General features: G+C 30.8%; 1 protein-coding gene and 1 long non-coding RNA gene across 3 annotated transcripts in view; both read right to left on the bottom strand.

The window, feature by feature from the left end:
- Nucleotides 1-8,325: 8,325 nt before the first annotated feature.
- Nucleotides 8,326-8,805, bottom strand: LOC111718400 (uncharacterized). The gene is made up of 2 exons (XR_002769040.1): nt 8,730-8,805; nt 8,326-8,585 (listed from the first exon to the last, which is right to left on the bottom strand). It is a non-coding gene; the product is annotated as an uncharacterized LOC111718400 (long non-coding RNA).
- A 1,281-nt stretch (nt 8,806-10,086) lies between these two features.
- The window catches only part of LOC111718413 (glutamate receptor ionotropic, kainate 2), a 67,753-nt gene continuing 61,402 nt past the window's right edge, over nt 10,087-16,437 (bottom strand). Inside the window, exons 29-35 of one of the 2 annotated variants that reach the window (XM_023493991.1) lie at nt 15,232-15,407; nt 14,877-14,992; nt 14,615-14,758; nt 14,228-14,261; nt 12,209-12,262; nt 11,945-11,993; nt 10,087-10,165 (exon numbers count right to left, since the gene is read on the bottom strand). In XM_023493991.1, coding sequence (XP_023349759.1) covers nt 11,968-11,993; nt 12,209-12,262; nt 14,228-14,261; nt 14,615-14,758; nt 14,877-14,992; nt 15,232-15,407 — 550 coding nt within the window. In that variant the 3' untranslated portion in view covers nt 10,087-10,165; nt 11,945-11,967. The remainder of the gene's footprint in view (nt 10,166-11,944; nt 11,994-12,208; nt 12,263-14,227; nt 14,262-14,614; nt 14,759-14,876; nt 14,993-15,231; nt 15,408-16,437) is intronic. The other variant, XM_023493992.1, reaches the window with a different exon arrangement.

Raw genomic sequence — 16,437 nt, 5'->3', positions numbered from 1 at the left:
AATATGCACTGGCAGTGATATGTTCCAGTTGAGTTGACTGGTTAATCATTAACATACAACAAGGACAAATTAATCGTAACCAGAGGAAACCATTTTTCTGCCAAATTATCAATTTTATTTTCATTTCCTCAAATTTGAATTTGAAACTTGTATCTCGTCACTATATATATAAATATATATATATATATTACAGGGTCATTAACTTTAACATGTAATTTTGAATCCAATTTTTAAAGCTTATGTTTATTTCTTATATCCAGTATTTTTCATTTAAAAACTTATTTTGTCATTGTTTAATGTTTATGTACGACCATTTAAAAAGATGTTCATCATGATATGATACGTTTATGTACATAATCATATTTTTTATGTGAAACATATTTTTTCATCAAAATCCGATTCTGAAATCAATGCAACTTGATTTCAAAGTTCTTTGATACATTATCCCACAAGTAAGATACCTATGAAATCAAAAATACTTCTTAGCAAACCTGAGGCCGAATTTAAAGAATTGCATATACTGTTCCTAAAAGGGAGAAAAAACATGATTGTAAGTGACCCTCCAAGCAAAGAGAGCAATATCTAATTAATAACAGTACCCTTGATCAAGTATGAATTATATATCAATGTTTTATTGGTTTCAACTGTTTATTTTCACTTGCGGGTTTTCTGAAAAAGTGACTTGCGCGCATTTTCTGCTTTTGAGAGTCCCAATGGAAAAACTCACAGAACTAAAAACTTTAAGAGTAAGAGTAAGAAAAACGACGTTATCTTCCATATTTATTATCAGATTAAGGTTTCAAGAATACCATTCTAAATCGGGCATTGATCTTTTTTGCACAAAATTATACTTACAGTCCATTAATTACACTTACAGTCCATTAATTACACTTACAGTCCATTAATTACACTTACAGTCCAATAGTTACACTTACAGTCCATTAATTACACTTACAGTCCAATAATTACACTTACCGTCCAATAATTACACTTACAGTCCATTAATTACACTTACAGACCATTAATTACACTTTCTATCCATTAATTACACTTACAGTCCATTAATTTCCATTAATTACACTTACAGTCCATTAATTACACTTACAGTCCAGTAGTTACACTTCAGTCCATATATTCTAAATTGTTGAATTGAATAAAAAACTGGTTTATGAAATTTTTTTTCTTAATATCTGTACATTTCCAAATCTTAGAATGTGTATGAGAGTGTTGATATTTAATTTCTCGAATATTTCGTGACTTTACTTCAGGTTGGATTCTGCTTAATGTAAACGCTAGTCAAGCCAAACGATTGTCATAACAAAGAGTTAAATTTCTGTATTTTTCAATAGTTTTTTACTATTGCTTGCAGCAGTTTATTGTATACATGTGTCTAGTCATATTTTTTCTCATATTTGTACAGTTAGACCCATTGAATAAGGAATAGGAAGACGACTAAAGTAAGGATTTTAAATAGTTAAATAAATATGAATAAATATAGCAAATACATGTACAGGGCATGTACAGTACCATTTTCTTATATTTACTATAGCAAATACATGTACAGGACATGTACAGTACCATTGGCTTATATTTACTATAGGAAATCTCGGAAAATTTTCTCATTTTATAAAAAAAAGGTCAGTAATCTCCTTTGTAAACATGCATAATACCAGTTAAAAGCGGAATTAAGCCTTATTTATCATAGAGCATGTCGAATTATACGGAATGTCGAATGTCTATATAGTTTCAAGTGACCTTCCATTATATGATGCTGAAGTTAATTATCCTTTATTTTAATCTGAAAATTGATAATTTTATTCTTTTGTTTTTTATGTAAAATAATTTTTGCAAATTGATGCAGATAATGTAAACATAAAAATCTAACCGTTTTCTAAATATACAAAGTTATATTCAATTTTTCTTTAGATTAGAGTAAAAATGATTCCAACGCAAACACATCTCTTGAAATAGGGGTCACTTGAAATTATGTGGACCTTCTTTTCAATCATTTTCTTTCTAACAGTAAAAATGAGCCCTGAGCTGAAAACTTTAGAATGAGATATCCTTAATCCCGGTTACTTAATCTGAGTATCCAATGGACACACTTTTGATTTTCTTCTCAAACCGTTCTTTCTTGGATATAGAGAAAAATCAAAAACCGTATTTCTGTATCTTATTCTTAAATGGCGCGCAAAATTTTAAATTTATCGGCTACTAATATGCGACTCTGATTGGTTGAATTTTATACACTTTTCAGGATACAAGTACAAGATTAGGTTAGTCATGATATTAAAAAAAGAGAGGATCAAGCATTAATCTTGATCCACCATTCTAATGTTTTCAGCTCTGACTACATTATCAACTAGAATTGAACGTAGATGATTTATAATTTGCTTTATTTTGGTAAGTTTTGTATCATATCATCCATGGTCCAATCCAAGATTTAGGATATCTAATAATATACTTATGCTTTAAACTTTTTATCAAATAATTAATAAATCAAAAATTTGTTTTGAAAATGTTTGTTCTAGATAATTTTTCGCTTGTTTTAACGCTCACTTTTTGCTATGTTTTTATAATAAATTTTGTATTTTACAATAAATATTTAGTTTCAAAAATTAATTTTTAAGCAACCATAATATGATTACTGCAAATAAATCAAGTACAATAGGTGGCAACAGAGAAATGAACCAATTATGCACAACGTCACAAGTGTCAAATAACGAAATTGTCTCACATTAGTTGACATGTTTTCCAAAATTACATAAAAACAGAAACTAAGGAATACTAAAATTGCACTTATTTTACTGTAAGATAAACACTTTATTCTAAAATTATCACTATTATTGATAATTTTTTCAGGCACAAAAACTGAATTGACACTTGTGACGTCAGAATACAACTGTTACTGAGAGTGTACAAATTCTACTTTGCCATCTATTGTACTAAAATCTATTTTGATTACTCCAATTTGTTTTGTATCTTGATGACGACTTCGTATCTTAATACTTTACTCTTAATAACTCTAGATTGAAACTTTCATCTTATTTATTTTAAACAACCCAAAGCCTTTTGATACAGAATTTCAAATTTTTCAGGGAAGTTTTGGGGTTTCTATTGTACAGGATTGAAAGCAAACGTCTATCTAAACAAGCCTACAGCTTGTAGAAAGTCGTAAATGAAAGTTTTTTATTGAGAGATGGAGTTAAACTGAGATGGAGTAAACTATAGAACTTTAAAAAGATCTCCTTTGTTTGTAATATACCATAGGCATTCCAATTTTTTTTCTTTCCTTAAAACTCTGCACAGAATATTTGGGATATAGCTTGGAAATGGGGTTTTGCCATAAAATGGTAAAAATATGAAATATAATAAAAACTTAAAAAATTAAGTGTTTCAGGAGAAATAATTTAAAAACCTCTAAAAGTAGAGGTTGTGGGAATATTTCCCCACAATTCTAGAAAAGTATAAAAATAGAAATAAAAGGAACAGGAAATGAAAGGATAATGAAAGTTACATATTTATTGTTTACACTATATTTAATATAAATTGGTGGTGAATTGTTAGTATTTTTAGACGATGAACTATAAACTTTTAGAAATAAAAAAATACAGATTTATTTGTAATGTTAAAAAAAAAGTAAAAAAAGCTTTATGGAGATATAGGTTCTATGAAAAACGGGAATTTTTAAGCATCTTTTTAATAGATTAATAATTAATCCCCGTATATCTCTGCATTCCGATGTCGCAGACCTCTGATATTTCAAACTATGAATTATGTTAGATCAAATTGTCTAAGTTTGAAATACTAGCCTTAGAGGGCGCTTCGCGCCCATCTTCTAAATTAATTTTGAACATGTTCTCTATGTGTACATCATAAAACAAAACAAAAATAATTCGCGGATTTTCACAAAAAAATTCGTGGATTTTCAAAATTTTCAAAAATTTAATGAAGATCGAAATTTGATGGAGACAAATATTTGAAATTTTGATCATTCATAAACCTTCCCTGTGGTCACGTTATGTCCCACAAAAGATTTGGGCCCGATCGGTTCAGCCGTTTTGACGTTTATTGGACACAAACAAACAAACAGACAGACAAGCCAAATTTATATATAGACTAGAAATTCAAGGCGCTTCGCGCCCTTCTTTCTAGCCTTAGAGGGCGCTTCGCGCCCATCTTCTAAATTAGTTGTGAACATGTTCTCTTTGTGTACATCGTAAAACAAAACAAAAATAATTCGCGGATTTTTGCAAAAAATTTCGCGGATTTTCAAAATTTTTAAAAATTTAATGACGATCGAATTTTGATAGAGACAAATATTTGAAATTTTGATTTTTCATAAACCTTCCCTGGGGTCCCTAGATGTCCCACAAAAAATTTGGGCCCGATCGGTTCAGCCGTTTTGACGTTTATTGGATACAAACAAACAAACAAACAGACAAACAGACAAACAGACAAGCCAAATTTATATATAGATAGGTTGATACCATCAGGTTGCAAAGATCAAGGAATTAAAAATTCGAGTTTGGGCTAAAAACTCAGTTCCTATGTGAGATATCTTTAAATTAAAAATTTCGCACAATATGTTCGTAACATCTCAATGCTTCCGGTTTTTGACATAAAGAACAAAATATTATGTTTTTTACGGTAAGGCTATAAAAAAGTAAGCATTCTTTTTTTTGTTTGTATTATAAAACTGTTTTATGGAAGAGATATCTAAAAAAATCTAACTGGTCGTAGTTGAAGAGGTTTGTATTTTCGCATTCAATTTACCTACTTTTCATTTTTAGGTTGTCTGGTTTTTAATGAAATATAAAACAAATAAATTCTGTAAAATATTCAATATTTCAATGAAAGGAATTGGTTTGTCTTGTATTTAATGAAATATAAAACATATAAATTCTGTAAAATAATCAATATTGCAATGAAAGGAATTGGTTTGTCTGGTGTTTAATGAAATATAAAATTTTGTGAGGAAATCATCCATTTACGAGAATGGATCCCAGTATGAGATCTATTGGGAATAGATAAGAGAAAACAATCAGAAATTGGGAGGGGGGGGGGNTAGTCACTTTCATTCAATGTTCGGCAGGGTCATTTTTCATAATTTTTTACTTTAAAAAACGTTTGAATTAACAAGAATTTGCAAAAAATAATAATTGATTACAAGAATTAAATCAACACTCGCTTTACCAGGAGGTTGAAAATAAACTTATTTATTGAAATGGGGTTCTGCACAGTTGTTGAGTTTTATATTCATTTTAAGAAGTTAACAGTCGTATTTCTTTAAATCCGGCTTTTTAGGAACTTCAATTCCAGATATATAAATGAATATTCCCATATGGGAAAAGAGGAGAGGATATTAGCTATAACCTGCTAAGACATAGGACTTTTTACAGATGAAAGATATAGAAATTATCAAAGAACTATAAAGTTAAGATAGTAATTTTAGATGTGTACGCTTTTTTCGTACTGCAGTGTACTGTCTCTGGGTGGTAATGTAAACACAAGACGGATGTCACAGTCTTACAAGGAATCCATTTTCACATAAAAAATCTATAAAATATTCTGGCCATAAACTGTTACGTAAATCATAAAAATTTAATGCTTTTAACCTCCTCGGATATAAGAAAAACACAGAGAACTGGTATCAATATGTATGCAAAGAATACACAACAGCAATTAACTTCCCTTGCATTAAAACCTTGAGTATGAGTAACCATGCTTTAAATATTACATTTCTTGCATAGATTCCTACCTGACCGCCTATTTAGCAGTACTGTACAGAGTAAACTTACAACTGTAACAACTACTAACAAATGACGAAAGAAGATTATTTCCTAACCTACAGTACAATAATCAAATATTCAGTACATCATTTTTCATGTAGTTCCCAAGAATGTAATGCAAGGAAATTGCTGTTGCGTATACTCTGCGTACAAATGGAAACAAGTTCTCTCTGGGCGGAATTTGTAAACATGAATAGATGCATCAGTGTTCGTCTAGTATCCGAGGAGGTTAAAAGCATTTAATTTTATTAATTTTGAAAATTCACATAATAGTTTGCTATGACCAGAATATTTTATAGATTATTTTTGTGAAAATGTATTCCATGTCAGGCTCTGACATCCGTCTTGTGTTTACTTTTCCGCCCAAAGACATTACACTGCAGCACAAAAAATGCGCACACCCCTGAAATAACTTTCCTTGCATTAGTACCTTGGTTGATATCTGTGATCGTAGACAAATATTTCCAAGATAGTGTATTTCTTATGTTTTGTTTTCTTTATCTAAATCTACCAAACATTAGCTGCTGTGTGTATATAAATATATATTTATAGATACTGCTTTATCGTTACTGCTCGCTAATAAATTATCACGCTAACTTCGGAATTTATCAGACTTTAAAACAGAATTTTGTTAATCTATGGAAATCCATGATGGCTTCTCTAAAGAAATCAGCCAAATATAAGCATATGTGAGCAAACAGCTTTACTAAAAAGATATAACAATGAGAAACTTTTAACATTTATTAAATTCAAATTCAAAGTTTAACACACAGAGAATCAGATAAACGATGCAATTTACATAAAATATTAAAAATTCACGAAAAATAATAATTAACAATAACAATGACAACATTTAAATTCTCTATTGGGAATTTTAAAAACTTTTTCGTCGCGTTTACAAATTTTATGTAATAAGTCAAAAAATTGACAACAAAAGTTGAATTATGACTTAACATGATCGTAATAAATTGAAATGGATATTTAGATTTAAAGTGATGTTCATGTATTTACACAGATATTGAATCAAACAGTACATGACAATACATGACATGAAATTTCAAATCTTTAAAAAACTAATTACATTCATCTTAAAATTATAAAATGATTAGAGATCATAAAATCTTGGTAATATGCATAATACTATCACATACTACGTATTCTGGTATATTATATGTATTGTTTAAAATACAAAATTGAAGACACACAATGACTAACTACATTTTGTATTTACACAATTTTTTAGGCGAAAAATTGATTCTGAATGAATTTCTTAAAGTTATATGAATGGTTATTTCTACAAAACTGAAAACACTATATGTCCGTCATTATTTTTGCCTTTTTACAGACAATTTTGTTAGTTCTATCGAACGAAAATTTTGGTAAAAAACAGAAATATTAAAGTTTTAAAGCAATTTTCGAGATACCATTAACATTCTGTTTATAATTTAGCAAAAGAAGCAACCCCAGTCTAAAAGTAGCTTGATCCGTGCCGGTACAACATGTACTGTACATGCTTTTAGTCGTACGTTGTCCAGTCAGGCTACCTAGTGTAGAGCCGGTACAACATGTACTGTATATGCTTTCAGTCGTACTGTCCAGTTAGGCTACCAAGTGTAGAGTTGACCCAGCACGTTTTATACAATAAATATAGATATTATAGATAACCACAAAACTTTAGAATTGGAAGACGGCATTAAAGCAATATCGAAGTGCATTTCATGTTGCTACAAAGCAAAAATAGGTTTACTAATAAGATATTAAATCACTTATTAAATGCAATGGGTCTGTTTAGACTTCACAATTGTTGTGCCTCAAGTTCATGGGACTATTTAAAAAATCGCCTTTCTATTCCAGAGTATTCTGGTTATCACTGTAGAGATAATATATTACAAACAAAATGCAAGTTTCTTTTTTTTACATTTACATTGATGATTATACTCAATATTTATTTTTAAAAATGTTATTTAAAAAATTTGAGACTTAACGACACAAAATGCATTTATTTTTCAGCACCTAAATTCCAGCGATAGATTCCTCTAGTTTAAACTAATACTGTTTTCCTACTTTAACACCTTAAAGGGCCTGTAAGAAAAATTTCAAATGACCTTTCATTTAGAGAGATTCAAGTCATATTCACAACGGTACCCTTCAAACCTTTGTCCTGACAACGATGAGGTAGATACCATCTTTTGTATAGCTACTGCTGAAGATTGAGTGCCGGGAGACTCGAGGTTACAGTGTACATTGTACTCTCCGTGCTAGTTTACACTCGCGCGGTTTCTTGGCACTGCTATACGAATAATTTCCCGCGATATAAAGAAGAATATCTACGAATTCCTTGATCAAACAAAGGTATAAAGGGTATCGTTGTAAATCGGACATGCCACTCAATAAATGGAAGGTCGCTTGAAATTACGTGTAACATCCCTTTAATAAAGGGATTCTTTACTCTTGCATGCAAAAAAAAAACATTTTAAAACTTGCACATAAACACTTTAATGGAATTTTTATCAATTAAATGACTTTAAAATAATCAAATGATAAATAGATTTATTCTTCTCTAAAAGTGCAAAATTTGGAATCTATACATATTTCGTTTTTCTAGATTTAACATTTTTGTATAAACATAAGCTGCGAGTATATAAAATGGAAAAAGTCACATTTCATAAAGTTGACATGACACTGTCACATTTAGACACTTTTATGTTTATGTGTTCATAACATGACTTGATTTTGTTTATGTTCATGTTCGAAAAACATTTAATTTCGTTTGCTATAGTGTGGACACTGTTCCTAAAAATAAAAAAAATATAAGAAAACTATTTTTTAGTTAAAAAGAAATGTTCGTGTAAATTAGGACAATATATTTTTTCCATCCAGTGCCAACATTTCTAAGAAAACACAACATGATAATAAATACACTGATAATAATGATACCTGGTGATGGTAATGAACATAATGTGTTGGAGTACAATTTGAAGGAAGGACAAACCCATTAGGGGCTGGGGGGACTTAATAATAATAATAATAATAATAATAATAATAATAATACCTATTTGAATATCCTACATTAGGAAGACTATGCTGGGAGCCCCTGAGTAAAAATATAATTGTTAAATACAGGTTTATTAAAGGAAAGAATCTTAATTTTTGCATCAAACTCTAATATTTAAATCCTTGCAATGGATGTCGAAGACCTTTAATATTATTAATTCATACGAGATCAAATATCCAGAGGTTTATATCATCAGGTTAAAAAGATATGAGGATTTAGAAAAGAGTCTGTGGCAAGAACTATTGTTAGATGTTAAGATAATTTATTGTGGCAGACTTTTACGTTTCTAGTCACTGTTTAAGTATAGACTGTGTACAGCATAAACATTGTTGAGTATGCACTGTACAGCGTATAAATTGTGGAGTTTGTACTGTACAGCATATACACTATTGATTATGTACTGAACAGCGTATACACTAATGCTTATGTACTATTCAGCATATACACTGTTTAGTATGTACTGTACAGCATAAGCACTGTTGTGTATGTACTGTACAGCATAAACAATGTTGAGTATGTATTGTACAGCGTATACACTGTTGAGTATGAACTTACAGAACATACATTCAAGAGTATGTACTGTACAGTGTACACACTGTTAAGTATGTACTGTACAGCATAAACACTGTTGAATATGTACTGTACAACATATGCACCAATGAGTATGTACTGTACAGTGTACACACTGTTACGTATGTACTGTACAGCATAAAAACTGTTGAGTATGTACTGTACAACATATACACCAATGAGTATTTACTGTACAGCGTACACACAGTTGAGTATGTACTTTATAGCATATACACTATTGAGTATGTACTGTACATCATATGCACTATAGAGTGTACTGTAAAGGGTAAACACTGTTGAGTCATGTACTGTACAACATATGCACCAATGAGTATGTACTGTACAGCGTACACACTGTTGAGTATGTACTTTACAGCATATACACTATTGAGTATGTACTGTACATCATATGCACTATAGAGTGTACTGTAAAGGGTAAACACTGTTGAGTCATGTACTAAACAGCGTATCCATGGTCCTGTATGTTCTGTACAGCGTATACACTGTAAAGTATGACTGTACAGCATAAACACTATTGAGTATGAATTAAAGAGTGTATACACTATTGAGTATGTACTGTACAGCATACACACTGTTGAGTATGTATTGTACAGTGCATAAACTGTGGAGTGTGTACAGCATTAACATTGTGCAGTGTGCATCGCTAACCTGGATAATGTGTTTGTACTGGTATTACATCTAGAGAGAGAAACAGTACCATGTGCTGCCAGATCCAGATGGGTCACACCTATAAAGTACAGATTACAATGTGTGCATAATTTATACAAGTTCTAGTAGTTATCAGCAATATAGTACTTTTAGTACATTAAGAATCCTATAGTAGTATATCAGATAACAAGAGGGATAAAAAGAATATTAAGAAACTAAGCATAAAAATAAATACAACCAAGTCATTCATAGAGCTGGGCACGTTCCAACTATTTCAAGCCATTTCTTTAACGTTTAGTTCCAACTGGTCTTAAAATAAAATCTTAGTTGACCGTAAAGAACGAAACTTCGTCTCGTTAACTTTTTTCATTTATTTTTGTCAAGTTACTGTAAGTTAACGATCTAATTTTACTAACGGTGTCGAGGAAAATTTGTAACAACCATTAACGGCTCCAGCCATTAATGGTACCATCATTACAGAATTAACAGAGTTAATGGTGCAAAGCGAAAAACAAACTTCTTTAACCGTTAATGAAATTGTTAACGGCACAGCCATTAGCGGTCTTTTACAGTATTAACAGTATTCGCGCCAAAAAAAATGGTTCATGAAATCGTTAATGAGTGTGTACAGAGAAGATGACATTTAATAGTATCAAAACACATAAAAAAGTTTCATGCAATTTTAATGAGAAAAAAATCACCATTTCTTTTTCGTTTTCAAGCGTAAATGTTTTTGTCTACGATTTTAAAATAACGTTAACGGACTCTTCCGTTAATTTTTGAAAACCTCTGTTTCATTAAGGGAACTTTGCCCAGTCCTAGTCGATAATACTTTGTTACAATTTCTTTTATTATTCTTCTTATTCCTTTTTTTGTAAATAACAAAGATATTTCTTATGTATTGTAACAATTTCTTTTATTATTCTTCTTATTCCTTTTTTTGTAAATAACAAAGATATTTCTTATGTATTGTATTTTTAATTTAAATTATTTTATACATTAAGGTTAAGTTTCTGGTGCTTCTTGTAGTAAAATATATTTCTTTTAACCTTGCTAAATAGTTTTTTTTTGTCTAATTAGGCTTTTTTTTGTCTAAAATTGCTTTTTTTTGTCTAATAAGGCTTTTTGTCAAATTTTCCCAGGGCAACTCATTTTTGAAAATGTTTAACCTCTTATTTAATTTTATCTTATCTTTCTTATACTTTTCCATCTTGTCAAAACGGCTGAACCAATCGGGATCACATTTTTTGCTGATTCTCACATGACCCCCCGGAAAGGTTTATGAGCTATGACGAAAAGGAAAAAATATTAATCAAAACAAAATGTCTTTTTTAAATAAAAACAGAATATCTGCAAAGTTTGAAAGTAAAAGAAACTTACAAAGCCTTGTTTATGATCAAGTGATTTTTTAATTAATTTTTTCTAGTTAAGATTTATGCTCTTGAATATTGCTTTCTACGCCACCAACTGTACATTTTGTAGATTTTCGGATTTTTGTTGGCGGATTTCTAAACAGTTTAAAATAAAATTTTATTGGGACAATTAATAAATTTCGACCTTCTCTTTGATTATGTCAAGGTCTACACAAAATTAAACTTAGATTACGCCTTGTTCAGCTGTTTTGGCATTTATAGGACAATAAAATTTTTTTGGATGCAAAATTTAAATTTTGATCATCTATAAACCCCTGGGGACACTGAAAAATTTGGGCTAGATCGCTTCAGCCGCTTTGACGTTTATTCAATAGAAACAAACAGACAAACACCCAAACATAAAGACAAGCAAAATATATTTATACATATATGTATATATATATATATATATGTATAAATATATATATTATAGTTATAGATTATACCTGGACCAGGAAGGGATAGTTTCTCAAACCCATTGCTGAGGATCTCCTCCTCAAAAAATCAATCAATCAATCAATTGATTTTTTGATCTTGTAAAGGGATTGTTCAGACTTTTGGGTAAAATATCAAATGAAGGAAATAGTTATACCCAAATCAAATCATTAGAATTTCGGCTTCCAGATCAATTTATTTCATCATTTAATGATATTTTTTTTCCTTTGATTGATTTCTTCTTGATAAAAAGATTGATTGATTGATTGACTTGCCTCCTGGGACCCACTCCCTACAGACCTTTCCCTCCTGCCTCTCCACACAGCAGCCTGAAAAAAAAAATTTAAAAAAAAATGTTAAAATTAAAAAAAAATAACTTCTTGATTTGATTATCAAAGAATGGATAAAAATGATTTCGAAGTATGGTTTAATCACAATCGTAAAGATATAATTGCCTCCTTCAAGGGATTTTTATCCTAATTTCAATTGACCCTAAATTTAAGAATAAGATGTATAAAATATAGCCTGTGAACCTTTATATCAGAATCATTATATTTCTTCATCACTGTTTTCTTGATACATAACTTCCAAATCGAATTCAAACATTCTTTCAAACCTCAAACTGACACATATATAAAAAAGGGGAATCACCAGACGTAAAATATAATTTATAAAAAGCTGAATTGTCTCCGAAGTATAAAACTCTGATAGTTTAAAGTGTGAGTGAGGAAAGTTAAGCATGCTTGCTTTACAATGTATAAAGTTTTAACGAAGTGTTTAGTATGTAAATGTGTATAAAGTTCACTATTTCACTCAATTCTTAGAAGACGGAGGGGGGGGGGGCTTTCCCACAAACTCTGATTTTCTAATCCCTTATCCATGTCGTAGGCCTTAACCATTATAGATTTTAAATATATAGGGATTGGAAAATTTGAGTTTGTAGCAATGACTTAATTCCTATTAACCTTTAAGGATAGATGACTTTTTTGATTTAATTGTAAAAAAGTCAGTTATTATGATCTTTATAAATATTTAGAGTTGATTCAATTCCAATAGTTGTCGTAGAATTTCAAACATAAATCAAGACTAAAAAGTGTTTATAACATGTACATTTACAAAATTATATATATCAATATCGATCAATAACAATTTTGTAAACAGTATTCATATATAATTGGAAGAACAGCACATCAAGAAGTAAAATTTGGTTGGGTAAAGATCAAATGAAGACGACATGACACATGCAGTGCTTCCAAAAGAACAGTGGGGGGTACAGAAGTATGTCCGAACAGATTACAGTACACTTAAACATATTAAAGAAAATGGAAAATGTAATGGTTATGAAAATGGATTTAGAAATGTTGTCTGAAAATATAAAAGTTTACATTTTCTTGGAAAAGAAATTGAGTCTTTGACATTTTTTCTAATCCCTTTATCTTTGAACCCCAATGTCGTAGACCTTAGGATATAAATAACTAAATAATGGGGAAAATGTCAAATTGCTATTGTATGCTTACTAATTTCCTTGGACATATTTTGTTCCATGTGCCAAACAAAAAGAATGCAATGATTAAATAAAGAAATTCCACGAAATCTTGACAAATTAAGGTGTAGACCGGACAAGTTATTTTATGTAAATATTTTAAAGGCCAACATATAAAAATATTGCCCCCAAAAAATAGAACGACATTGGTAAACATATTCAGAGCCAAATGTATAATTTAAAAGGGACTGTAAGCATAATTTTATGTGAACTTCTATTAATAAAGAGGCATGTCCGATTTACAATGGTACCACTTAAAACTTTTTCCTGACAACAATGAGGTAGTGATAACTTAAGGAGTTGAGTTTTTGCCACAAACTCTGATTTTCTAATCTCTATATTTTTGTAACACAATGTCTTAGACCTTAGATTTTTCAATCTATTAATACTTATAGATAAAATAATGTAAGTTTGAAATATCACAGGTTTGCGCCATCAGGTTGCAAAGATATCGGGATCAGAAGATTTGATTTTGTCGCAAAAACTCAATTCCTTTGTAAAGCAAAAGATTGAATGCCAGAAGACTCGAGGTTATAGTGTACAGTGTACTCTCCGTGCTAGTGTACACTCGCACAGTTTCTTGGCACTGCTATACGAATAAGAATATCTTCGAAACTCTTGATCAAACAAAGGTTTTGAGGGTATCGTTGTAAATCGGACATGTTCTCAATAATTGGAAGGTCATTTGAAATTATGCTATACAGTCCCTTATTTTGAATTGTTGTTCAAGGACGGGACATGTACTTGTTACCTTTCACCTGATTGCTAATCACAACTGAGATCCCCTTTTAAAAAGTTCAAATAATGTCAAAAGTAAAAGATAGTTTACACCAAAAATCTAGCAAAATTTAAAAAAAAGTATTAAAATTTACAAACTTTTTGTTTGTTAATTACAAAAGATTGAACGAGGGAACCTTAACTGACAAAACCGCATATGGTGAATAGTGAAAAACGCCTCAATGTATTTTTTTCGCCATGGAGATTTAAAATTTGAAAATTATAAGCGTTTAAGAATATTCTTTCTGCTGCACGCCTCATTAAATGTAAAATTTGACATAATTGAAATATTTGCGCTTCCTCCCTTATTAAAAAATACCCAATTTTACCTTGGTCCAGCTCAAAATTAACCAAAACTTACGTTTTTTGCTTTCGACTTTCGTCTACTCCAGGAAAACTCGATAATGGCCGTGAGACAGGAGAAGACGAGTCCAATCAGAAGAACGAGGAAAATGCCGCCAACATTATCAATCCCAAGCGCAGCTGCCCCACCCTCAACTTTCTCCTGGATAAAGAACATTCTAGAACAAAGTGATTTAAAAAAATTATCTCTGTATTTTTTGGAATTTTCCGCAATACACATCTTCAAATATAAATGGTTGTAAAATAAAAAAAATTATTACCGTGCACTGCCCTCCACCGCGCATGCGCTTCCACCATTTTTCTTTTAGTAAATGCAACTTTCCTCCCTCTTGCAGTTGTAAAATTGCGCTGGTTATAGGGGTTCTATAGGGAGAATCTAAACAATATTTTTATTAACTTCATATCAAAGATTGAAATATAAAAAATATTATTACTTTGTAGTTATGACCTTTGGACCAGGAAAGGCTGGGTTCATTGGCATTTTCCCAAAATGAGTGCATTTGGAGAAAGTAATGTAGAAAAATGGGATTTGTTGCTTGTGAGAGTGGGGGAAAATGCCTTCTAGAAAGAATTTGCCGAAAAAGTTTATATTCTCAAAATTATTATACTTCTTACTCGGAGGCAAACCAATGCCGTATCCTTTGCTGTCAAGTAATCCTCCAATCTGTGTTAGCTCACACTTTCGCTCAACCACATATTCAACAATTGTGGACTCCATTAGGAAGGCGTAATCTCCATTTTCTCGCAGTACTCGCTCTATCCCCTCCTTGTTCGATTTGGTGAACACATTTCTGAACAAATAAGTATGAAATACGAAGCAATTATTCTTTATATAAAAACAAAAGTTTTCTTTAAAAAATTCATGGAATGAGATTACACGATTATACAAAGAAATTGAGGATGGGTGGATTTTTGTAACTAATAATTGGGTAACTAACATTTTGGTAATTAACAATTTGGGAACTAATAATTTGGTAACCTCACAATTTGGTAACTAATAATTTGGTAACTAACATTTTGGTGATTAACAATTTGGGAACTAATAATTTGGTAACCTCACAATTTGGTAACTAATAATTTGATAACTAATAATTTGGCAACTAACATTTTGGTGATTAACAATTTGGGAACTAATAATTTGGTAACCTCACAATTTGGTAACCTCACAATTTGGTAACTAACAATTTGGTAACTAATAACATTTTGGTGATTAACAATTTGGGAACTAATAATTTGGTAACCTCACAATTTGGTAACCTCACAATTTGGTAACTAACAATTTGGTAACTAATAATTTGGTATCCTCACAATTTTGTGACTAACAATTTGGTAACTTGACAATTTGGCAACATCGACACAATTTGCTAAGGTTAAGTTAAGTCGATTTCTGGACCGAGCGCTGCGGCTAGGACAGAGTAGGGTGCCGAGAACTGCGGCCATAATTATAAAAACTAATACAAATTTATTTCCGATATGTAGGGTTAGGTAGGGAAGGTTAATGCAATATCCGGGCCGAGCTCCTTATTTATCTAACTAATAAGTTGTTAGCCGATGTACGGGGTAAGGTTAGGTTAAGACCATCGAGATATTAGTAATAGAGGGGGCATCTGGAATTTTAGACTTCTTTGACCCGATCAGTTAGTCTACCTGGGGGGATCATAATTCGTAGATCAGTTTTGAAAGTTATTGTTTGCCAATTCAAGCAAAGAAAACAAGTCCATATGATTTTGTATAAAAATGAGACATGACAAATAGAGAAAAAAATAAAATCCTATCTCTAAACTCTATATCTTCTGGGGTACTTGAGAACCAGAATATGCT

This window comes from Eurytemora carolleeae, unplaced genomic scaffold (assembly GCF_000591075.1).
Source record: "Eurytemora carolleeae unplaced genomic scaffold, Eaff_2.0 scaffold74, whole genome shotgun sequence".
NCBI lineage: Eukaryota > Metazoa > Arthropoda > Copepoda > Calanoida > Temoridae > Eurytemora > Eurytemora carolleeae.
The sequence above is the reverse complement of the archived record's forward strand: the minus strand, read 5'-3'. Positions and strand labels throughout refer to the sequence as shown.